Source organism: Heptranchias perlo, chromosome 11 (assembly GCF_035084215.1).
Source record: "Heptranchias perlo isolate sHepPer1 chromosome 11, sHepPer1.hap1, whole genome shotgun sequence".
Taxonomy (NCBI): Eukaryota; Metazoa; Chordata; class Chondrichthyes; order Hexanchiformes; family Hexanchidae; genus Heptranchias; species Heptranchias perlo.
Genome location: NC_090335.1, coordinates 12277170 through 12302553, shown reverse-complemented (window position 1 = coordinate 12302553; position 25384 = coordinate 12277170). Strand labels below are relative to the sequence as shown.

At 43.6% G+C, this 25384-nt stretch overlaps 2 protein-coding genes across 6 annotated transcripts in view; one reads left to right on the top strand and one right to left on the bottom strand.

Annotated features, from left to right (window-relative positions):
• The window catches only part of LOC137327100 (glutamate-rich protein 6-like), a 66518-nt gene extending 64240 nt beyond the window's left edge, over positions 1 to 2278 (top strand). For all 5 annotated transcript variants that reach the window (XM_067992541.1, XM_067992539.1, XM_067992542.1 and 2 more), the window contains one exon: positions 28 to 2278. In XM_067992541.1, coding sequence (XP_067848642.1) covers positions 28 to 144 — 117 coding nt within the window. In that variant the 3' untranslated portion in view covers positions 145 to 2278. The remainder of the gene's footprint in view (positions 1 to 27) is intronic.
• The window catches only part of cog3 (component of oligomeric golgi complex 3), a 62797-nt gene continuing 39326 nt past the window's right edge, over positions 1914 to 25384 (bottom strand). Inside the window, exons 14-23 of the mRNA XM_067992536.1 lie at positions 22787 to 22895; positions 17933 to 18057; positions 16100 to 16189; positions 15696 to 15816; positions 11565 to 11653; positions 11077 to 11211; positions 8797 to 8872; positions 7736 to 7863; positions 6952 to 7050; positions 1914 to 5248 (exon numbers count right to left, since the gene is read on the bottom strand). Of these exons, the coding sequence (XP_067848637.1) occupies positions 5219 to 5248; positions 6952 to 7050; positions 7736 to 7863; positions 8797 to 8872; positions 11077 to 11211; positions 11565 to 11653; positions 15696 to 15816; positions 16100 to 16189; positions 17933 to 18057; positions 22787 to 22895 (1002 nt within the window). The 3' untranslated portion in view covers positions 1914 to 5218. The remainder of the gene's footprint in view (positions 5249 to 6951; positions 7051 to 7735; positions 7864 to 8796; positions 8873 to 11076; positions 11212 to 11564; positions 11654 to 15695; positions 15817 to 16099; positions 16190 to 17932; positions 18058 to 22786; positions 22896 to 25384) is intronic.

The following is a 25384-nucleotide window of genomic DNA, read 5'->3' as shown; positions in this document are numbered from 1 at the left end:
TCTTATTCTCTCTCCACCTCAATACAGCTGAGAGACCTCGAACACTTCCATGCATCAGAGTCAGGCGTCACAAAGGAAGAGTCGTATCTCCTTCGAGTGAGCGATAAAATCCACAGAGTCCTTGAAAGAATCCGACAACTTTGAATGGCCCACACTTTCAGGATGTTGACATTGCCACCATCATCCAACAGCTCCATCTCACTATTCACGGCTTGAGTCAGTAATGACTGAATGGAGAGAGCCAAAACTCCAGCACAGCTGTCCCACACAATTACAAATTATAGGGACTATTCACAATTAAATCACTTTCTTATCCCGACAATACGTATGCGACTGTGAATTGGTCATTGTATTTGTACTTTGTAGCACAGAATTACAACAAATGAATTGTGGATAGATTTATGCTTCTGTCCACCTTGAATGTGACCAATGAGATTTATGCCGTAGTCCATTTATACCTAACTAACCAATGAGCCACATTTCTATCTGCCCCTACCTGACTATAACCAATTGGAATCATGCATCTGTTCATTGGTTACAATGAGAAAGTTTGCAAATTATACTAACATTTGTGCAAGGGTTAAGACTGTAAAGGAGTATAAGCTTCTGCCAAAAGATTTAGATACAATAGGGCAATAGGCAAACAACGATAAATGGCATTTAACCTACATAAATGCGGTGTCATGCATGTGGATAGGACCAACACAGAATGTATTCATTATTTACAGGGTGCAATACTGAAAGTGGTTGAGAGAGAAAGGATCTAGGTGTTATCGTGCACAGATCATTTAAGGTTCATGAACAATGAAGAGAAGCTGTAGACAAACAGGGTATTGGATTGTATTAATCAAACCATTCAATACAAGTCAAAGGACACCACTCTGTCCTCGTACAGGTCCTTGGTTAGAATGGATCTGGAGTACTACGCCCAGTTTTGGTCCCCTCACGTGGGCCTTCGAAAAGGTTCAGAGGTGAACTATAAGAATGATTCCTAGCTTAAAGAAGCATGGTTATTCAGAAAGGCTTAAAGATTGGAATTATTTATCTTAGAACAGTGTAGGCCTAGAGGTGACCTGATAGAGGTATATAAAATATTGAAAGGTCTGAATTGTGTACCTATTGACAGATTATTTCAGTTTGACAGATCAGGGAACATGCATTAAATTATACAAGAGGAATAGGCCAGATGTTAGGCAGTGCTTCTTTTCCCAGAGTGCAATGAGCCACTGGAATGTGTTGCCAGCTTGTGCACGCCTTCAAGGGGGAGCTTGACTGGGACAGAGATCGCATCATTTAAAAGGTAGGTGGATTAAGTTAACATACGTATGGTCACTGTGATGTCCTGGACTGCTTTCGATCGCCTGAGAGAGTCAGATGAATTTTCCAGAGTATTTTTTCCTATATTGGCCCTGGATTTTTCTCTGCCTCTCCCAGGAGATTACATGGCTGCTGGAGGTAGTCATAAAGCTCCAGGCATAATGAGTGTGTGGCAGGCTTGATGGACCAGCTGATCTTTTCCTGACCATTTTTGTGTGTTTGTAACCTAGAAAAAAAAAGGTTTGTTTAGAAAAGGACGGTGTCCCCTTCCTGACAGTTCTCTGTCTCGAAGTAACCCGAGTGGAGATTTCACTTGGAAATATATTGACGTTCCTTCATCGTCGCTGGGTCAAAATGCTGGAACTCCCTATCTAATAGCACTGCGGGAGAACCTTCACCACACGGACTGCAGCTGTTCACGGCGGTGGCTCACCACCATTGCAGTAGCACTCTCGCCTCTAAATCAGAAGGTCGTGGGTTAAAATTCCACTCCAGAGGTTTGAGCACATAATCTAGGCTGACACTCCAGTGCAGTGTGTTCGTCAGCCCACGATCTTCTTCCCCTTCACTATAACGGTGAGCACAGAGGCAGAAAGGCCTGGTCTATGAGTTTATTTTAAACAAGAGTATTTAGGGACAGGTTGATAAATATGCAATAACTCCAGGATATGTCCAGTCGTGGGCCTTAGGCAGGAATCTTCAATTTGTATCATGAAACCTGGAGAGTGAAATACTTAGTTCCGAAAACCAAGATGACATTTGCTCTGGATTCCACACTGACTTTTCCAAATTTCATGCTGAATTTGTTTCAGTAGCAACTTGACTGTGACACTGAAGTGCTGCATTAATATCGATTTAAACCATTTTGCCCTGCATCAGAGCCATGAAGGTTGAGTTCAACAGCAGCGTACACTTTCTTGAAAACATTTTATTAAAACTATCAGATTGCATCAAGAAACTGTGGGGACAAGCATGTTTATATTAATCTCATTATGTACATACAATTTACATATGTAAACCCTTTAAAACACTTCAGCAAACAAAAATAATGTAATCAGGATCAGTAAATAGGGTTCCTTTTGTTAGCTGTCTCTAATAGACTACTGAAAGCATCAACTAGGAATCAAAATTAAAAAAACTTCTAAAGTATAAAATGCAGATATCATTTTACAGTAATTCTACTGCCACACCTCCTGCCCCAATTATATACACTGTAGTAAAATGTCATTTCATTCCATATAAGGAAACCAACTATGTACATCGTGCATTTCCCCCTAATTATTTTGTAGAGAAAATCATTGTTATTTCACAACATATACATTCATGTTACAGCACGTGTTTCAATGCAAGTTGTTTTAACACAAATCCATTTGTTGGAACAGGTAGTAACAGCACCCGAAAACTTTCTGGACACCACCACTAAAATAAAGCACATATAGACTTTAACCCCACAGAGCATCCTATCCTGCACCCAACCTTTTGGACAATTTCTGGAATAGATCACTGCTGCATCCAAAGCAGTCAAGGACGTTTTAATCCCCTTACTAAGGAAGTAACTCATATCAGCATAGGGGTCTGGCCCTGTAATACCCAGACCCAACTGCCCTGCCACCAAAGGTCACTGCATTGCAATTTGAAAGGGGAAGTTGGGCCGTTTTCTCACTTACTATCCTACCTTAGATCAGCTAATTCAGCACTGAGCAGAGATCAACCCTTGGACTTTCCTGGTCTCTGTGTGGCACACAGAATTACAAACTGAGGAAATGGGGAGATACATGGCAAAGGATTTTATTGCAAACACTTCAATTACAAAGCATTTGAATTTCACTGAAGCTAACTATGTCCCAACTGTGACCATCCCCCCTCCCCTCAGACACACACACACACACTCAGTTTTATCATTTCCAATCGAGTATCTTAGATTACAATCATTTGCCCGTGAGGGTGATACAGTAGTGAAAGATTGACGAATAGCTCTTCGTACATTTATACTGATTACCAGCCAAACTATCGCTGTAGCTCGAGATTTAAAACACACAAAGATAATGGGGACAAATTAAACTTCTGCTGTTGTCAGTGACGCAAACAGCAAACTAATTTTATCCTTTTTTCAGGATCAGAAATATAGGATTAATCTTTGTCGTGTGTGAGAGATTTGTTTATTAAATCAAGTGTTATCGCAGTGCAATAAAACCATCAGGCAACCCCCAATTTAATTTACAGCAGTGATAAGGGACATGTAAATGACTCAAGTCAATGAATGGGACCTTATTCAGATTTACTTGTGACCCCTTAACACAGTCTGTTTTAAATCTGTCACAGACACACATTTTGTAATGTTAAAACCTCTATCAAAGAATCTTCAAAAGTACAAATTTATGAAGTTTGTTTTAGATTTGAGAAACACGAGTTGATGCTGGTTAGTATGAATGCTGCAGTCGTATATTTACCAAGCAAATGCCTGTATCTGGAAGTGTGGTTTATATACAATTCATCTCTAAGGAACACTCCCACAGCGAGTCATCTATGAGCCAATGTGTACTACAGTTACGACTTGTGTATGTAACTGTGACTTGCATTGGTTATACCTCAGCAATCAGATTGATAGGCAGCTTACAGATACCTAAAGCAGACTGCAGGTCCCTTATTGAACGAAGGTGGTTTGAGCCTAAACCACAAAGCAAGAAGTTTGCATCAATCTGGTGCAAAACAGCTAAAGCAGAAAGTACAAGGATAGAAAAACCCCAGTCCGACACTGGCTTGTTAATTCATTTCTGACCAACGCACTGGCTGAGCTCAGGCAGTTATGAAGTATAAACCCTGGGAAATCACATCGCCCCGACCGCACCTCAGTACAATCTCTGCAACACTAGTCTTTCACCTCTGGGACCAGGCTTAAACCCAGCCCAGACTGATGAGATAAGAGTATCCTCTAAGGGTCTAAGAGTCTATAAAATGAGTTTGTGCAGTCTCAATCCAGTTGTTAATTCGGCACTAACTGGCAATGACACTCAAAAGGCCACAGGATGGGCAATGGCGGGGGTCACAGTAGACGACCTCTTCTATGATTGAGATTGGGGCTGAGGAATAGTATTGTGGCAAAGTAGAGGGAGCTTTACTCTGCACCTAGCTAAGCTACACCTTGATACTGACACTGGGTGCCTGAAATGGGAAGAGTTCCACTGCCTAATACTAAAATCCCTCACCTTGACTGGCACAAAAATTGGGGGGTGGGGGAAGAGAAAAGAGAAACAGTTGAGACTCTGGATTACACAATACAAACACAAAGGATATGGGGAAGTCACTCTGAACTGTGCTCTAGTACAAGACACTTCAACGCTCCCTTTAATACCACATCAACATTCATTTACAAACCTTTTACAGCCATCAGCATTTCTTTACCAATTTCAATCACATTTTCTCAGTTTAGTGTACAACCCCATACAGAGTGCAGAAAATATACAAATACATATACACCAGCAACAAAAAAAATATCAACCCTCAGGCTTTGCGAAATGAGCAACTACTTCAGGTAACCCCAGCCTCTTCATTGATGAAGCAGGGTCTTTGGTAGGCAGGTTAGACGTTAAAGAACTGACAATCAGTCAGGTCACATTTGACCTGAAATTGTGAACAGGCGGCTCTCAGTTTAAGGCCAGACTGTAGCTTTAAGATGGTGAACAGGTAAATGGTGTCGTGTCAAGTTCTTCACCAAACAGCCATAACTTTAGACAGCAGAGTTCTGCAGTGGCTACATATAGAATCAGTATTGCCTGAAACTCTCTTCAGCCAAGCATTTCATTCCAAGTACCTGCGAATTCAGTGCTTTCCACGTCTAGTTGATGCCCAGCTTTATGCGTCAGACATGTCCCCATTTTCTCCCCCCTGTGTGACGGTGATTCTAATTGGAAACAGACAACAGCAGATTTACCTGCAAGAAAAGGAACGTTGGTAAAGTTAGGGCCATTTTGAAAGGACATGGCTGAAAGGTGTCTGCAAATTTCTGACTCTTCCCAGTTCCAACTGCTCTGAATTAAAGGAAGAAATCTTTTGTCAACAGTGTATATGCCTTGAATTTTAAAGAGAACTTCACTTCCTACTCCAAGTAACCTCTCCAGATTTGGCCTCCTCCACTCCGGGCCTCTCCTGTTACTCTCTGGCTCAGAAAAGAATAATCAACAACCTGGAGAGGTCCCATCCCTTCTGATGAGGCAGTAACTCGTTTTTAGTCAGGATATGGATTTCTTACACACCCTTTGGGAGAGTACTCAGATCCCCTTCCTCTTGAAGTACGTCATCAGGCTGGTATTAGAGGCCAGAGCCGACCTCTTTGCTTTGACTGAGGTTAAAATTCACTGGGGTAAGGCAGCTTCAAATCCCAAATCTACTTAGTTCTGTCCAGGGGCAAGTGCAGCTCAACACAACGCTCCTTCATATTAATTAAATATAAATACATATCGTGGAGCATAAACAGCGGCACAGACCTGTTAGGCTGAATGGACCATTTCTGTGCTGTATATTCAATGTATTTCAAAATGGATTTTATAAACAAATGAGATATAAAATTCCTAACAAAAGGCAAACCTTATCCAAAGCCATCTCATCTCCACTGCAGGGGGAGGGGAGGTGGAGAGAGTTAATGCAAGGCTGTTTGGTTTCCTTAGGAGGTAACTCTTGTTTCTGATCTGTATTAAAATATTTGCCCGCAAGGATCCACCATCGCGGGTCTCCATATTCAGCATGTTCCATAGGAAACGTCAGCCTCAAGGAGGTGCTGTGCAGTTTGTGGAGGGTTGAATTAGAAATGATGGCTCGGTACAAGCCCAACCACTTTAATAGTAGTTTAATAACTTGTCAGAGCTAGTTTAAATATTTTCACCTGGATAAACATATCCAGGTGTAGATCATCACTGCTGGCATAGGACTCTAAAGCTACTGTAATGACTAGTGGCAGGAATTTCCCCCCTCTCCCCCACAACAAGTTTCAGTTATCCCTCATATTGCCAATTCAAAATCTATACACAAAAGTTCTAAGCCACAACCATCAGACTTCCAAGTACAAAGTACAAAAGTACAAAGAAATTTGGTCATTTCCTGCTGGTTTCTTCTGACCCAGAGTTACAGTAATCAGCCTCGGGATGCGCCTATTTGCCACAATTAGATTTCGTAGCCATAAAAGGGACAGGCCAGATTATATACAGCTGCACTTTAGCCACAGAATACATGATTCGTTACATGGTATTAACGCTGCCATCGTAACATCAGACTTGCCGTGAGCAATGCCACAGGGGATCAGTTAGCATTTAAAATATTTCACCATGGGCCATGGAAATAAAGATTTTAAACTAGCCCCATAACAAGTTAAAAGCAATTTTCAGAGCAGCAACGAGGGAGTTCTGGATTGATTCTACAATAATAGGCCCAGTCCTCCAACTGAATAAGTTATACTAATGAAAAACTAAATTATGTATTCAGTCTGTACGCCCATGAGTGATGGTAAATAAAAACACACACCAAAGTCTTGTTTTGAAAGGATCTGACATAACTCATGTTTCCAGAAACAGCCACTGAGCTCAGTCTGGGAGATACTAAAAAATCTGTTTATCCATCATGTTAAACCTGGCTGGCTCTTACCTGGTCCATGGAGGGACAGGCTATAATCTGCAGATCCTCGCCACTGAAATCTTCCTGCAATACTCCATGCAGCCTCTGGAATGTCTGTTGAATGTTACTCTAAAAAGAGAGAAAGAAATACTTTCTAAGAATAGAGACTACGAGTAGTGTTCTCAGGAAATCATTAGGTTTCAGACAGGGATGCGCTGCAAAGTGGCACCAGGTACACATTTTACATCGGGTGAGAGATGAGCTGGTGGAGACGTAGTGTCCGACACCATTTCAGCCCATAACAGTTGTGGTATAAGTATAATCGGCTCAAGATTTTTAAAATGTAAAAGATTTTAAAGAGATCACAAGTTATTCACTGGAAGGCCGTTAAACTAACTATCCTAACTGCTTTCATCATTATACTTGGGTCACTGGTAGTTAGTACACTTTGGCTCAGTTTGTTAGCACTCTTGCCCCTCTCCAACCCACAGGCACTGAGGACAATTGCCAGCTGTTCCCAACTGGATTAGCCCCTCCCCCTCCAGCCCCAATTGAGATCAGCTGAATGAGCAGAGGGTGGACTACAGGTCAATCTATTTTATTTGTGCCTAAAGCACCTGACAGATAATGAGTGGAGCGCTCTTTTCAGATCTCACCGCTTATAAATGCAGACACGGTATAAGTTACACCAAAGCATTCTCACACAATTTCATCTTTATTACAATTCATTCGCCAAAGATATATCTGCCTTAAAACAGAGGCACATGGGCTCGTCTCAACCGAAGGTTCAGGTCCAGGAAAGATCATGACTTACCCGTACGGGTTTAAACAGGATGAACTCTGTATCCTTGTTGGACAAATACAAGGACAGACTTCTTAAGGTCACGGGCAGTTTGCCTTTGATTGTTTTGTATGTGGATGCCACTACATCACTGATTTTTGCTGAAAATTCATAGAAGAAACAAAGTGTTTTAATATCTCTACTGTGAATACAAACCTTGCATGAGAGTTTTTAGAGCCAGTCGTCCTACAAACCTTCTTCAGGTTAGCTCTTACACATTTACCTTTTACAGTAATGCAGTATGTCCAACCACATTGCACCAAATCCCAATTTGGCACCCATTTGTGCAGTATCGGTGTTAGCCATGGCTCAGTGGGTAGCACTCTCGCCTCTGAAACAGAAGGTTCAGTGTTCAAGCCCCACTCCAGGACTTGAGCACATAACCTAGGCTGACACTGCAGGGCAGTACTGTACTGAGGGAGTGCTGTATTGTTGGAGCTGCCGTCTTTCAGAGGGCCCGTTTACCTGTTCATGCGGAACTCCCCCGATGTCCTGCCCAGCATTCCTCCCTCAACCATAAACAGATTAACTGGTGATTTGTCACATTTTCTGTTTGAGACACCTTACTGTGTAAAAATTGACTTGTGTTTACCTACATAACAACAGTGAGTGTACTTCAAGAGGAATTCGCTGTGAAGCACTTTGGGATGCCCAGAGGATTTGATAAGACACTTTATAAACACAAGTTCTTTCCTTCTGTCACAGTCAATGGTGTGACTGGGTTGAACTAAGACTACAATCGGCAGTATATACAGGGGTGGGCAGGAAAGACAAACGGAAAATGTTTGCTTTTCTTCAGAGTGGAGGTAGAATCCCAGCTCTTCACAATTGTGCAACAGTCATATATAATTCACTTTCGATAAGGGAAATCATCTCCCAGGACACCATTATATGGGAAACAATAAAGTTTGTCTTATTAAAAATTACAGTAGATATTGCTTAAAACACTAAAAAAATCCACCTCAGACAGACAAAAATACAACAAAGTAGAACTGAACTAAAATGTAGTTCAAACAGAATAGAATCAAACATACCTGGCTGTGCCCAGGGCTGCTGCGCTAGACTATATTTCGGCCCTCCCTGATGACCCATAGTTTTTAATGCTGACACCTAAACAAGAGAAATTTCGGGTCATTACTGAAGACCACAGGAGGTTGGTACAAATATACAGACAGTTCTGTATAAATTACTATCCCCATTTTGTTTAAAAATACACCAGAGAATCTGACTGGTGCTGAATTTAACACTGTATACAAGATAAACTGGTTGCAAGAATTGGGTAGGATAGTGTAGTGGTTATGTTACTGGACTAGTAATCCAGAGGCCAGGACTAATAATGTAGAGAATGAGAGTTCAAATCTCACCAGGGCAGTTTTAGAATTTGAATTCAGTCATTAAGTAAAAAACTGGTATCATTAAAAGTGACCATGAAACTATCGGATTGTCGTCAAAAACCCAACTAGTTCACTAATGTCCTTTAGGGAAGGAAACCTGCCTTCCTTACCTGGTCTGACCTATATGTGACTCCAGTCCCACATCAATGAGGTTGACTCTTAATTGCCCTATGAAGTGGCCCAGCAAGCCACTCAGTCAGGGCAACTATGGATGATCAATAAACGCCAGCCTTGCTAGCGATGCCCACACCCCGAGAATGAATAAAAACAAGAATTACATTTACACAACATGCCCCAAATGTAATGCATAAACTAACATGGGGGTACAATACCCATACACATTGCATTGTTTCTAGCTGTTGGGTGAAGCCAATGCGAAGGAACTACAATCAATCTAGTTACCAACCCCACTCAGGTAGACAATGGGTCAAATCTATTGTAACATAAGAACATAAGAAATAGGAGCAGGAGTAGGCCAATCGGCCCCTCGAGCCTGCTCCGCCATTCAATAAGATCATGGCTGATCTGGTCCTAACCTCAAATCTAAAATCATGTCCAATTTCCTGCCCGCTCCCCGTAACCCCTAATTCCCTTTACTTCTAGGAAACTGTCTATTTCTGTTTTAAATTTATTTAATGATGTAGCTTCCACAGCTTCCTGGGGCAGCAAATTCCACAGACCTACTACCCTCTGAGTGAAGAAGTTTCTCCTCATCTCAGTTTTGAAAGAGCAGCCCCTTATTCTAAGATTATGCCCCCTAGTTCTAGTTTCACCCATCCTTGGGAACATCCTTACCGCATCCACCCGATCAAGCCCCTTCACAATCTTATATGTTTCAATAAGATCGCCTCTCATTCTTCTGAACTCCAATGAGCAGAGTCCCAATCTACTCAACCTCTCCTCATCTACTGCCCCTCGACGACATCATCCGAAAACACGTCAGGTTCCACATCTACACTAGCAACACCCAGCTCTACCTCACCACCACCTCTCTCAACCCCTCCACTATCTCTGATTTGTCACACTGCTTGTCAGACATCAAGCAATGGATGAGCAAAAATTTCCTCCAACCAAATATTGGGGAGTCTGAAGCTATTGTCTATGGTCCTCACCATAAACTCCGTTCCCTAACCACCAACTCCATCTCTCTCGCTGGCCACTGTCTAAGGCTGAACCAGACCGTTCGCAGCCTTGGCGTCCTATTTGAACCCGAGATGAGCTTCTGACCATACTTCTGCTCCATCACCATGACCGCCTACTTCTACCTTCGTAACATCGTCCATCTCTGCCCCTGCCTCAGCTCATCTGCTGCTGAAACCCTCATCCTTGCCTTTTTTACCTCTGGACTTGACTATTCCAATGCTCTCCTGGCCGGCCTCCCATCGTCCACCCTCCGTAAACTTGAGCTGATCCAAAACTCTATTGCTCGTACATTAACACACACCAAGTCCCATTCACCCATCACCCCTGTGCTAGCTGACCTACATTGGCTCCCAGTCCGGGAACGCCTCGATTTTAAAATTCTCATCCTTGTTTTCAAATCCCTCCATGGCCTCACCCCTCCCTATCTCTGTAACCTCCTCCAGCCCTACAATCCTCCAATCCTTGCCTCTTCCGCATCCTGAATTTTAACCGCTCCAATATTGGCAGCTGTGCCTTCAGCTGCCTAGGCCGTAAAGCTCTGGAATTTCCTCCCTAAACCTGTCCGCCTCTCTCTCCTCCTTTAAGATGCTCCTTAAAACACACCTCTTTGACCTGTCCATATATCTCCTTATGTGGCTCGATGTCAAATTTTATTTGATAACGGTCCTGTGAAGCGCCTTGGGATATTTTACTATGCTAAAGGTGCTATATAAATGCAAGTTGTTGTTGTTGGAGGTACAAGCTTCAGGTCATAATACAAAGCTGCAGCTTCCTTACTTTGGTCATAAACTCTTCCAGGTGTCCCACAAAGAGTTTGGTTTGGTGCTGAATGAACTTTTCGCAAGCAGACTTCAAATTACGGTCTACTTCCTTCTTCGAGTCTATATAATGTTCCTTTATTTCTGGAGACCCCTGGATGGAGACGAGAAGAGTTATCTGTCCTCCACAGCAGACGACAACTATTATAGCTATTACTTATTCAAATACTTACACCCATTTCAAGTTAACAATTTCTACAAAGAACCCGAGTTATACCTGCGACGACCCAATTTAAATTGGCCTGATTTATTCGTTACTGTTAACGTCATCACATTGTACAAGGAGGACACCCGACCAGGAGCTCTGGCACATACTGTTTCCTCAGCGGGAAAGGCCTCGCCGGCTCACGGGCTGAGGAAACATTCCACAACTCCACACTTGGTGCACCCCACTTTCTAACTTGTGCCAACAGCTCCCAAGAAAACGGAACATACTTTGAGCCGTACCTCAACCAGGAATTCGAGGATGGAATTGTTGCTGTTCAGCCTGAATAGCCTGGGGACAGATCTAGGATTTAGCATTTTAAATGCTGCTTCTGTAATACAAAATATTCAAATTTCAAACAAGGACATCACATCAACTAAAGCAATCGAGTGCCAAACAAGACAGCTTAAATACAGTAAAACTGGCCTAAAAAAAGAGCGTGATATATAAATGGCCAGAAGTGAAAGCAGGTTCACTCTCTCTCTTAAGCTTATTCACATAGATCAATTTAAAGCGAGTTGATTCCACACACCCAACAGGAGTCCCCGCCAGAAAAGAGAATATCGTGAGCATAGAGTCTCTGTCATTTCCCTTCCATTAATTTAATGGCAGTAAAATCACGGGTCGCATGCTTTCCATTTCCCACGAGGAGCTCCCCGCGAGGAGCATTCAATCGAGCCCAGTCATGCAATGAAAGGGTTAAAGAACGTTATCACAACCGTGCCACAGGTAGGTGGTTAATAATCGGACAGCAGTGACAGGCCAAAACATAATATAGCTCCTGCGTCCCCACGAATTCAGGGCGGGCCCAGAGTCAGCTGGTGAATGAAAAGAAAAGCACCTCAAATCTGTAACTCAGAAAACACCACAACTAGAGCAGGCCCGTCAACATCTGTAAAGAGAAAAGAGACAGCTTAACATCTGGGGTGCAAGACCGTTCGTCAGAACTGAATACTGAACGATAATACAGCCCCTCTGTTGGGTGAGAAGAGGGGGAAAGAGGGGGTTCCAACTTATACTTTCATGTTAAACAGTATGCATGTCATTCAATCCATTAACTTGCTCCCTGATTGGAGGACATTTTATCTTTCCCCTCCCCCTTTTTGATTCTCTCTCTCCCCCTTGCACCCTACAAAAGGACTGGCTTATCTTTCAGTTTTTCAGCTCTGACAAAGGCCAGTGTCTTACACCCCAAACATTAACCTGCTCCTTTTCTTTACAGTTGCTGAGGGGTTTGCTGTGGGTGTCCAGCGTTTTGTGCCACTGTTGCAGCCAGTAGGCCCCATTTTAAACCACAATTGGGCACAAGCTGGGCAGCAGTTACGGCAATGCAGGACTCTGGCTTGGAATTTGCAGGATTATTAAGTGCAAGAGAGTTTGCAAACATTACAGAGTAAGTTGGACACTTTAGGGTAAAACAAACATCGATGTTTTGGTGAAGAACAATCAACAGCGTGATCAGCAAAAGTACCACAATGGGTGTACATAGAATTACATAGAATGTACAGCACAGAAACAAGCCATTTGGTTCAACTAGTCTATGCCGGTGTTTATGCTCCACTCGAGCCTCCTCCCTCCCTACTTTATCTAACCCTATCAACATATCCTTCTATCCCTTTCTCCCACATGTGCTTATCTAGCTTCCCCTTAAATGCATCTATGCTAGTCGCCTCAACTACTCCTTGTGGTAGTGAGTTCCACATTCTCACCACTCTCTGGGTGAAGAAGTTTCATCTGAATTGGATTTATTAGTGACTATTATAAGAAAGTCACTCTATTATAAGAAAGGGAGAGTGAGTGCAAGCGGGGGAGCCCAGGGAAAGAGCGAGGGAAGGCGAGCGCGAGCGAGGGAAGGCGAGCGCGAGCGAGGGAAGGCGAGCGCGAGCGAGGGAAGGCGAGCGCGAGCGAGGGAAGGCGAGCGCGAGCGAGGGAAGGCGAGCGCGAGCGAGGGAAGGCGAGCGCGCTGCCCCATCAAAAGAAACGGAGGAGTTCAAGACGCAGTGATTCAGCCATTGTGTGGGGAATGGAAGGTGCGTGCAGTGAAGCTGTACAGCCCTGAAAGAAGCTGATGAACATGATGTGGGATCACCAGGAGGAGGGTGGACACAGCTACAGCTGGGAGCCCACATAATGGTAACAGGCTTAGGAGTGAGCAGTTTCAGATGCCCACACCATGATAGATGATTCGTTAAACTGGTCAAGTGCAGAGTTCCAGAGTTGTGTGACAAACAAATTAGTAGTGGGCACACAGCCACACTGAGACCCCCGGCGACTGTGGACCAGATCAGAACTTTGAAGACGATGGACAATTTGAGAGTTAACAGCAACTTCTGTAACTAGTGAGTAGACGGTTTCATGGTGGGCAGGAAGCCTCAATAGTTGAGCTCAGAGATAGCAGTCGACTGATACAAAGTGGAAACTGACTCCTACGGTCCAATCTATTTGATCAGTCTCCTTCGGAGAGAGTTCTGACGCTCTGATCAGATTTAATCCCTATTGTATCCATGACATTTTCTGGCCCCTTCCAAAAGTTTACAATTTTGTACTATGAGACTGAGCTGTAGTGAGCAAGGATACTCAAAAGTAAAACATTCACATTGAAGTTCTTAACTAAGAAGTTTCTTTAAAAACCAAAGACATTTTTCTATGCTTCTAGCTTATTTATGGTGTTTTTTTTAAATTGTAGCATTATGGAACTTTGATTACTTACCTCCACTGGCTCATTGCCTCACGTGCTGGCTGGCACACAGTTTTACTCGTGCAGTAACAGCACATACAATGTTAGAACAAAACCATGAGTCAGCCAGCTAACAATACCACAAGGATGTATTACCCTTCACCTGTATCTCAACTAGAAACCACACAATGTAAAACAAGGAGCTTATTAATGTTCAAGTGCAAGGCAGAAAGTAGTTAGTTGTTCTTGAAACTAGCAAGTAGAGAAGACAGCATACTGTGTATATTCACTACAAAGGCTAACACCCTGTAGTATAGAGCAGACAGAAAGCACATCACAAAACAGGGTTAATATCCTTGCACGGTCACAGTCGGCAGTACAAACAGTTTTGTTAGACATGCGATCATGGTTAGAAGAATATATGACTGCTTTCAATAGCAGCTCTGTCCATTCATAAATATGCCATTCTGGTAAAACCACTGCACTTATAGTTCAGGCCAGTTTCACTATCAGGAGGGAAGGAACCATTAGCCAAGTACCTGCCGAAAGGTTCACTCAGAACTTCCCACTCCTACCGTACCTAAATTGATCAGGCTTTAGGACCACTTTACCAGTATTGAGACTCCTCCAATCACAGTATAAAACTTGCCCAGAACAAAATAAACAATTGTCTAAATCGCACATCTACTCTACCTGCTGCACACACAAACGTGTGGCATTTACTCCAAATTATTTTACTGGGCCAGTTTTGTTAAGACAGAAGTTATTAAGGGCTCCAAAATCCACCTCAATTGCAGTGGAGGTACGAGAGGAAAGGGTTAAACCAGGATAGTCTGTCCTTTGGTTGGATGGTGAATTCAAAGCTGGGGTTCTGCTGAGTGCTAACCAGTGACCCCTGCTGGAAAGTACCTGGTGGTGCTTGGTGCACTGGGACACAATGATCTTTGCCAGTCTTGTACATTCCTACGTTAGTTTCAGGTCGACAGGAAAAAACAACTTTTCCCTTTGCTTTTAGCTGACGCTTTGCAAGGTTTCACAGATGAGAAACTGACTGCGCAACTACAAGACAGGGACACCCACTTGGAATTGATGTGAAAGCCAAGTGAGTATGGCAGGAGATTGCAAGAAATATAAGCATTTCACAGTGCCACAAATATATAGCTTTGAAACTAATGCCTTTGTCACCCCCTAGTGCCACAACGACACCACAGCAAGATATGACAAGCATTTCAAGTGATGAGCGCTCATTTTCAAAATAACAGTAAGTAACCCACACTCCCTGATCAAAATCGGATATATTTTGGAGTTGCATGGCTATTAAAAGGAGTTCCGAGCAATCGCTGTAATGTACAACAGCATCAGGTACACTGCTGAGGCTAAACTTCTTCCTCTCACCTCTAATCTTACTTTCAAATTGAGCAGCTGAAGACAAATCCCTGGCACCCGTTCACAGAACTCAAGAGTTAGTGTATTTAGAAGGGAGTCAGTCAACTCAATTAGGGCAGCTCTACGAATGCATGAAAGACACATGGAGTAATACAGAGTTGCAGAAGTAGTTAGTAAAAGGTATGACAGTAACAACCTAAAGCATGCAGGTCATTGCAAGTGAACATAAAATAAACCTGGCGTTGTGTTGAACAGTAAAAGATGGGCAGGATTGGGCCACCCAGCTCTACCAGCCAGCACCAAGCAGTACCTCTAGTCTTTTTAAGGTCCAGGGAAATCTCCTTAATGGCAAAGTCAGTGTGGAAAGGAGCAATCTGTTCCCGAAGGATCAAGAGGTGCTTGATAAGGAAGAGCTGTCCGTCTGTCTGACTCTGAAACAGAAATGTAGAGAAGGGATCAACGCTCAGCGCTGTTTGCACAACACGCTCTCGAGAAACTGACCGACCAATTCATCCTTATTTTGCATCTTGTGCAATACAAGCAGATTTTACAATTGGGAGAAAATTCCACTGGGTTCGACTGAAATATTTTTTTGTGATTACCATAGGTAAGAGCGAGCAAGAAACTTGGCAAGAGAAGGTGGGGGAGGGGGAAAAGGGATGAGAAAAACTGAACCTAATACAAACATTCAACAACTCCGAGGTTGTGACTGACCTTGTTTTTAGTGATTGAATCGGCAGCCCCAAGCAATGACTGGATACAAGTAGACAAGGCTTCCTGCGACAGGCCCTGAAACACTGTCCTCTGGGGAAAGTACACCACAGTTACACCACACAGTTCACCTTCAGTACCAACATGCACAGTGTCAGAATTATTAGGGAAAGCAGCCCTTTGTCTTTCAGAAACTAAACCAAGTTGAACACTCTATATTTAAAAAGAAAATTAACAGAATGTTCCAGAAAACTGCCCGACAAGAGCCTCATCTTCAATTATTAATTCCAACAAAACACCGCAAGATATTTTGAGGGGGGGGGAAGGGAATCAGTTTGGGAAGTAAAATATTGAGATACAGTATTATTTTGAATTGTGCCCCCGCGATGCTGCCTCCCCAGCCACTCCCACCATTTCGGGGTGCACTGCCCCCAAGGCTGGGTGCTGAGATGCAATGTTTCAGTGTTAAACATCAGCCTCCCAAATGCTTCCCACCCTAGCCGTACCAATGGCAAGCAGCTGAGCATATCGCAGTAACGGTTACAACCCCACACCCCAAAGAGAACACAATATGTTAAAAAGACGCACATAATACACCCCCAATCTACTTATTTTTGTCATGCTGGGATGCAGACTGCACGTATCAAATATAATCAAGGGTTGGAGAAGGAATCTCCCAATTTGTAGTTTTCCCCAAACGATCTGTAATAAGCGGTGCTTTTCAGCACATGGCAGGTGTACCTCAAAGAGAGATGCTCTTTGCACAAAGTTACTGAGGTAGTTACAACCAGTGCAAAAATCCAACGACAAGACATCAGCTTTTCAATTACAGGAAGGTGCTGCATGGGTCCACAGAACAATACCCTGGGATTGGGAAAGATGCTGTTTGAGGCTGTCGCCAGTACATTGAGCAAGATTACTGAGCGAACTGCCTTGGACCATTGGCAGCGGCTGATTGGAAGAACGAGCGACAATGGAGTGAGCTGTGTAATCCAAGATCTCTTCGCTCCTCCAATTTGGCCTCTTGCGTATCCACGATTTTATTCGCTCCACCACTGGCAGCTGTGCCTTCAGCTGCCTAGACCCTAAGCTCTGGAGTTCCCTCCCTAAACCTCTGCATCTCTACCTCTCTCCTCATGTCTACCCCTCTATCCTCCTTTAAGTCACTCCTTAAAACCTACTTCTTTGACCAAGCTTTTGCTCACCTGTCCTAATATCTCCTTACATGGCTAGGTTGTCAAATTTTGTCTCATAGCGCTCCTGTGAAGTGTCTTTGGACATTTTACCATGTTAAAGGTACTATATAAATGCAAGTTGTTGTGTAAGGATGCAGGAGGTAATCGAATAAGTGCCAGAGGCAAAGTGGCGTTTTTAAATGAAAGTTCCAGGCTTGGTTTAAAAAATAAGTAACTGCACACTTTTCTGGTCCCCTGGCAGGTATGGTGAACCTGCAGCCCCAAAAGTCAGGCATCTGGTGGGAAACTTTCAGGAGGCATACAGGACAAGTCCAAGTTAGGTCACCACTGGGTTTCCAGCTCTTCTCTGCGGTACCTCTGTCAGGTGGCTCAGCAGAGAACGAGAGCTCACTGTTGAGCGAAGTGAGGTGACAGGTCCACATTGTACAGAGAACTAATTCAATATTACACCCTCAGATCAAGAAGTCAGAACACCCACCCCACCCACCCCCCCACAAAAATTACATCTTTATTAAAAAGTGAGAACTGGGTGAAATTAGCAAATATATTGGTGGGGAGGGGGGCGGGGGGCGGGGAAGAGGGAGAAGAATTTGTTCAGGCAAAAAAAAGTAACAAGAACAGATATTATTCTGAAACTTACATCTATACATCTGTAAAGTTTTGAGAGACAAACCAGTGTTCTGCGCACTGTTGGGTACCACATGCCGTGCAAATCTGCTGGGGAAATTGTTGACTGTGGTCGTGGATTCAGAACTTCTGAGTTACCTATACATAGATAAATGACTTTAATAAACTTAACACCATAACACATCGCTAAACAGAATTAAACACCAAGGGGGAAATTGTAACCCTATCCACCAATTGTACGTAGGAAAACACGGCAGCCAATTTGCACACAGCCAGGTCCCACAACAGCAATGAGAATGACCAGACAATCTGTTTCAGTGATGTTGTTTGAGGAATAAATATTGGGCAGGACACCGGGGGTAACTCCCCTGCTCTTCTTCAAAAAGTGCCATGGGATCTTTTACGTCCACCTGAGGAGGCAGATGGGCCCCGGTTTAGCGTCTTATCCGAAAGGTGGCATCTCCGACAGTGCAGTACTCCCTCAGTACTGCACTAAACACTATAACAAATCATATGAGCTGATCAAAGAGAGTCAGCAAGGATTTGTGATGGATAGGTCGTAGAATCATACAGCATAGAAGGAGTCCATTCAGCCTATCGTGCCTGTGCTGGCTCTCAGAGAGCTATCCAATTAGTCTCACTCCTCCTGTTCTTTCCCCATAGCCCTGCAAAACTTTTCCTTTTTAAGTATATATCCAGTTCCCTTCATTCAATCTACTTCCACCACCCTTTCAGGCAGTGCATTCCAGATCACAACTCGCTGAGTAAAAAAAATTCTCCTCGTCTCCCACCAACCCCCTTCTCCTCTCCCAACCTGGCTTTTTACCAATTAACTTAAATCTGTTTAGTGACTCTCCTGCCAGTGCAAACAGTTTCTCCCTATCTACTCTATTAAAACCCCTCATAATTTTGAACACCTTTATCAAATCTTCCCTTAACCTTCTCTGCACTAAAGAGAATAGTCCCAGCTTCTCCAGTCTCATAGAATCATAGAACATTTTAGAATCATAGGAAATTTACGGCACAGAAGGAAGCCATTCGGCCCATCGTGTCCACGCCAGCTGGGAAATGAGCCACCCAGCCTAATCCCACTTTCCCGCATTTGGTCTGTAGCCCTTCAGGTGCACATCCAGGTATTTTCTAAATGAGTTGCAGGTTTCTGCCTCTACCACCCTCTCAGGCAGTGAGTGCCAGACCCCCACCACCCTCTGGGTGAAAAAGTTTTTCTGCATTTCCGCTCTAATCCTTCTACCAATTACTTTAAATCTATGCCCCCTGGTTATTGACCCCTCCGCTAAGGGAAATAGGTCCTTCCTATCCACTCTATCTAGGCCCCTCATAATTTTGTATCAAATCACCCTTCAGCCTCCTCTGTTCCAAGGAAAATAACCCCAACCTATCCAATCTGTCATCATAGCTAAAATTCTCCAGTCCTGACAACATCCTCGTAAATCTCCTCTGTACCCTCTCCAGTGCAATTACATCCTTCCTGTAACGTGGTGACCAGAACGCAGTACTCAAGCTGTGGCCTAACTAGTGTTTTATAAAGTTCCAGCATAACGTCCCTGCTTTTATATTCTATGCCTTGGCTAATAAAGGAAAGCATTCCATATGCCTTCTTAACCACCTTATCTACCTGTCCTGCTACCTTCAGGGATCTGTGGACATGCACTCCAAGGTCCCTCACTTCCTCTACACCTCTCAGTATTCTCCCATTTATTGTGTGCTCCCATGCCTTGTTTGTTCTCCCCAAATGCATTACCTCACACTTCTCCGGATTGAATTCCATTTGCCACTTTTCTGCCCACCTGACCAGTCCATTGATATCTTCCTGCAGTCTACAGCTTTCCTCCTCACTATCAACCACACGGCCTATCTTTGTGTCATCTGCAAATTTCTTAATCATGTCCCCTACGTTTAAGTCCAGATCTCCATGTAACTGAATTCCCTCATTCCTGGTACCATTCTGGTAAATCTCCTCTGCACCCTCTCCAAGGTCTTGATACCCTTCCTAAAGTGTGGTGTCCAAAAAAATGACAATACTCTAGCTGAGGCCTAACCAGTTTAACCTATAACCTATAAAGGTTTACCATAACTTCCTTATTTTTGTGCTCTATGCCTCTGTTTATAAAGCCAAGGATCCCATATGCTTTTTCTTTAAAAACAGCCGTAACTTGTCCTGCCACCGTCAAAGATTTGTGTACACACCCCCCCCACCACCCCAGGTCTCTATGTTCCTGCACCCCCTTTAAAATTATACCATTTAGTTTATATTGCCTCTCCTCATTCTTCCTACCAAAATGTATCACTTCACACTTCTCTGCACTAAATTTTATCTGTCACATGTCTGCCCATTTCACCAGTCTGTCTATGTCCTCCTGAAGTCTGTTACTATCCTCCACGTTGTTTACATTTCCAAGCTTTGTGTCATCCACAAACTTTGAAATTATACCCTCTATACCCAAGTCCAGGTCCTTAATATATATCAAAAAGAGCAGTGGTCCTAATACTTGGTTCCTGGGGAACACCACTGTATACTTCCCTCCAGTCTGAAAAACAACCGTTCATCACTACTCTGCTTTCCATCTCTTAGCCAATTTTGTATCCACATTGCCATTGTCCCTTCAATCCCATGGGCTTCAATTTTGCTTACATGTCTATTATGTGGTACTTTATCAAAAGCCTTCTGAAAGTCAATATATACAATAATAATAGCACTACCTTCATCAACCCTCTCTGTTATTTTATCAAAGATTGATAACCAAATGTAATATTTCCAAGTTTGCTGACGACACAAAACTAGGTGGGATTGTGAGTTGTGAGGAGGATGCAAAGAGGCTTCATGGCGATTTAGACAAGTTGAGTGAGTGGGCAAATACATGGCAGATGCAGTATGTTCTTATGTTCTTATAACATGGATAAATGTGAAGTTATCCACTTCGGAAGGAAAAACAGAAAGGCAGAGTATTATTTAAATGGTGATAGATTGGGAAATGTTGATGTACAAAGGGACCTGGGTGTGCTTGTACACCAGTCACTGAAAGCAAACATGCAGGTGCGGCAAGCAGTTAGGAAGGCAAATGGTATGCTGGCCTTCATTGCAAGAGGATTGGAGTACAGGAGCAAGGATGTCTTACTGCAGTTATGCCTTGGTGAGACCACACCTGGAGTATTGTGTGCAGTTTTGGTCTCCTTACCTAAGAGAGGATATACTTGCCATAGAGGGAGTGCAGTAAAGGTTCACCAGACTGATTCCTGGGATGGCAGGACTGTTATATGAGGAGAGATTGGGTCGACTCGGCCTGTATTCACTCGATTTTAGAAGAATGAGGGGGGATCACATTGAAACATATAAAATTCTGACAGGGCTAGACAGACTGGATCTAGGGAAGATGTTTCCCCTGGCTGGGGGGGCCCAGAACGAGGGGTCACAGTCTCAGGATATGGAGTAGGACATTTAGGACTGACATGAGGAGAAATTTCTTCACTCAGAGGATGGTGAACCTGTGGAATTCTCTACCACAGAAGGCTGTGGAGACCAAGTCACTAAATATATTTAAGAAGGAGCTAGATAGATTTCTAGACACAAAAGGCATCAAGGGGTATGGGGAGAGAGCAGGAATATGGTATTGAGATAGAGGATCAGCCATGATCATATTGAATGGCGGAGCAGGCTCGAAGGGCCGAATGGCCTACTCCTGCTCCTATTTTCTATGTTTCTATGAAGAACGCAATCAAGTTTGTCAAACATGATTTGCCTTTAACAAATCTGTGTTGGCTGTCGTTCTTCCATGTGACAATTTTGTCTCAGATTATTGTGTCTGCAAGTTTCCCCATTACCGACTTTAGGTTGACTGGCCTGTAGTTACCTATATCTCTCCCCTTTTTTGAACAGGGGTGTAACATTTGCAACCCTCCAGTCCTAAGTAGGAGTGAAAGATTGTGGCCAGAGCCTCCACTATTTCCACCCTTACTTCCCTCAGCAACCTAGGAAGCATCCCATCTGGACCGGGTGACTTATCTACTTTGAGCGCTGCCAACCTTTTAAGTATCTCCTTTTTATCTATTTTTATTCTATCTAATTTCTCTACTACCTCCTGCTTTATTGCAACATTGGCAGCATCCTCTTCTTTAGTGAAGACAGATGCGAAGTACACATCTAGTACCTCAGCCATGCCCTCTGCCTCCACAAGATGATTTCCTTTTTGGTCCTTAATCGGCCCCATCTTTCTCTTGACTATCCTTTTACTTTTTTAAGTCATGTCTGACTAATCCAGTTGAAAAATTTGAGAAGGTCAGTAGCAAGGTGGACAGGGGAGTGTCTATGATGTTTTCTACGTGGGCCTCGTGAAGGCATTTAATAAGGTTCTGCACAAGAGATTATTAGCAAAAATGAAAGTGCACAGAATTGGAGATAACCTTGGTGACATGGGTTGGGAGGTAGGAGACAAGAATAGGGATAAAGGGAATGTTCTCTGATTGGCAGGATGTGATATGTTATGTCGATGGGAGCAGAAAGTTACAAAGTGATATAGACAGACTAAGTGAGTAGGCAAAACAATGGCAGACAGAGTTCAATGTGGGGAAGTGCGAGGTCATCCACTTTGTGTCTGAGAAAGACAAATCAGAATATTCTCTTGAAGTCTAGCACGAAGGTTGCAGGCACACCCTGGTTTCCAACTTCATTTGCCTTGCAATGCTACTTTTTACTTCAATGAATGTCATTCTTCAGTATTAAGCACTACATGGGCCCCCGGTAAGTTTTGCTTCCCTCCTTAGGACTACAGCAACAAAAGTTCCCATTAGTGGCGGCTCTTTAATTATCAGTTGTGAACCCCTGCCCTGTTGTAAAAGTACAGCGCAGTACCTGATTTGATGACAATTTTAGAATCGGGATCTTGTAGCTGAACCTCTGCAAAAGACGAATTAGCCGCAGGCAACTTCTTCTGTTCGTCCTTCAAACTCTGTGCGATTTGCTGCAGAGCAGATTAAGAATTGCAAACACAAAATCAATAGACGCCGTTTTCAATCAAAAGCAGGAGTGACGGTCATATCCATCCCTTGTGAAAAGTGCACGACAACAACGATTCAGATACATTCCTTCAATTTATCTTCTTAGGGTTGAATTATGATGACATGTTGCATAGACTAGGCTTGTATTCCCTTGAGTATAGAAGATTAAGGGGTGATCTAATTGAGGTGTTTAAGATGATTTGATAGGATACAGAGAAACTATTTCCTCTGGTGGGGAATCCAGAACAAGGGGCAATAATTTTAAAATTGGAGCTAGGTCATGCAGGGGTGATGTCAGGAAGCACTTCCTCACACAAAGGCTAGTGCAAATCTGGAACTCTCTCCCCCTGCTGTTGAGGCTGGGGGTCAATTGAAAATTTCAAAACTGAGATCGATAAATTTTTGTTAGGCAAGGGTATTAAGGGATATGGAAACAAGGCTGGTAGATGGAGTTAAGATACAGATCAGCCGCGATCTAAGTGAATGGCGGAACAAGCTTGAGGGTCTGAATGGCCAACTCTTGTTTCTATGTTCTTGCAAGATTTTGTCACAGTGTATTCCCTTTTCAATACTACATCTGCCTTTATTCCATTTAATCTAATGACCATATTAAACCTATCAGCTAATCTGGGCATGACAAAAGGGCTTCTTTAAGTGGTTCAGAGTTATGGGATCTTATGAAAGAAAACACATTAAGAAGCTAGCTTATTCCAAAAACAAGAAAAAAGTCGTAAAATTGCTTCTAAAAGAGCATCTGCTTAGCTCAGCTAGTGACACGCTTGTCTCTGAGTCAGAGGGCGTAGGTTTGAGCCCCACTATAGACTTGAGCACGTACTAAAGGCAGACACTTCAGTGCTGTAGTGAGGGAGCGCTGCATTGTTAGAGGTGCTGTCTTTCTTCAGAGACTAAACCAAGGTCCCCCTCTACCTGCTCAGGTGAATGTAAAAGATCCTATGGCAATGTTTGAATGAGCAGGGAGTTCCTCTTTTGTCCTGACCAATACCCTCCTTCAGCCAACACTGCCAAAAACAAATTATTCCATCATCCATTCTTTTATTTGTTGGGAGCTTGCTGTGCACAAATTGCCTGCTGTGTTTAACTACACTTCAAAAGAAATTCATTGGTTGTTATTGGGACATCTTGAGGACATGATAGACACTTAAAAAAAAGGAAGCTCTTTCTCTTTTATGCTTCCCACATTAGGCACAGTATCAAACAGAGGCAACGCACCCCAAAGACGAGAGAGGAATAGGGGAAATTCGGAAACACCCTTCAAGACCCCAACTGCTTGATTACAAAGAGGCTGCGAAAACAGACAAGTTAGAAAGGATGTTCTCATGGCTTCAGAATCCAGTCCGTGCAGACCGCAAAGGGTACAAAGCAAGTTTAAATGTAAACCAAAGCGTGAAATTGGCCGTCTCAATTTCTCTACTCCCCTCACTCACTCTAACCTATCGCCCTCTGAACTTGCAGCACTCCATTCTCTCAGGTCCAACCGTGACATTGTCATTAAACCTGCTGACAAGGGCGGCGTCGTTGTTGTGTGGCGAACAGACCTCTAACTCGGAGGCTGAACGCCAACTCTCCGACACCTCCTCCTACCTCCCGTTGGACCATGACCCCACCGAACAAAAGCCTTAGTTTCCCAGACTATCACTGATCTCATCTTCTCTGGAGATCTTCCCCCCACGGCCTCCAACCTCATAGACCCCCAACCCCAGACAGCCCGCTTCTACCTCCTTCCCAAGATCCATAAACAGGACTGCCATGGTAGACACATCCTTTCAGCCTGTTCTTGCCCCACAGAACTTATTTCCTCCCCTTGTCCAGTCTCTTCCGACCTACATCCGCGACTCTTCTGATGCCCTAACTGTCCAGTTTCCAGGCCCTAACCGTCTCCTTTTCACCATGGACGTCCAGTCTCTCTACACTTCCATCCCTCACCAGGACGGCCTGCGGGCCCTCCACTTCTTCCTTGAATGGAGGCCCAACCAGTCCCCATCCACCACCACCCTCCTCCACCTGGCTGAACTTGTGCTTATGTTGAACAACTTCTCCTTTGACTCCACTCATTTCCTCCAAATAAAAAGTGTCGCTATGGGAACTCTTATGGGTCCTAGCTATGTCTGCCTTTTTATGGGATACGTGGAACATTCTTTGTTCCAGTCCTACTCAGGTCCCCTCCCTCACCTCTTTTTCCGGTACATTGATGACTGTATCGGTGCCGTTTCCTGCTCTCGCCCGGAACTGGAAAATTTCATCAACGTTACTTCCAATTTCCATCCTTCCCTCGCGTTCACGTGGTCCATCTCCGTCTCTTCCCTTCCCTGACTTCTCTATCTCCATATCTAGGGATAGGCTGTCAATCAATATCTATTATAAGCCCACCGACTCCCACAGCTACCTTGGTTACACTTCCTGCCACCCCGCTTCCAGTAAGGACTCTATTCCC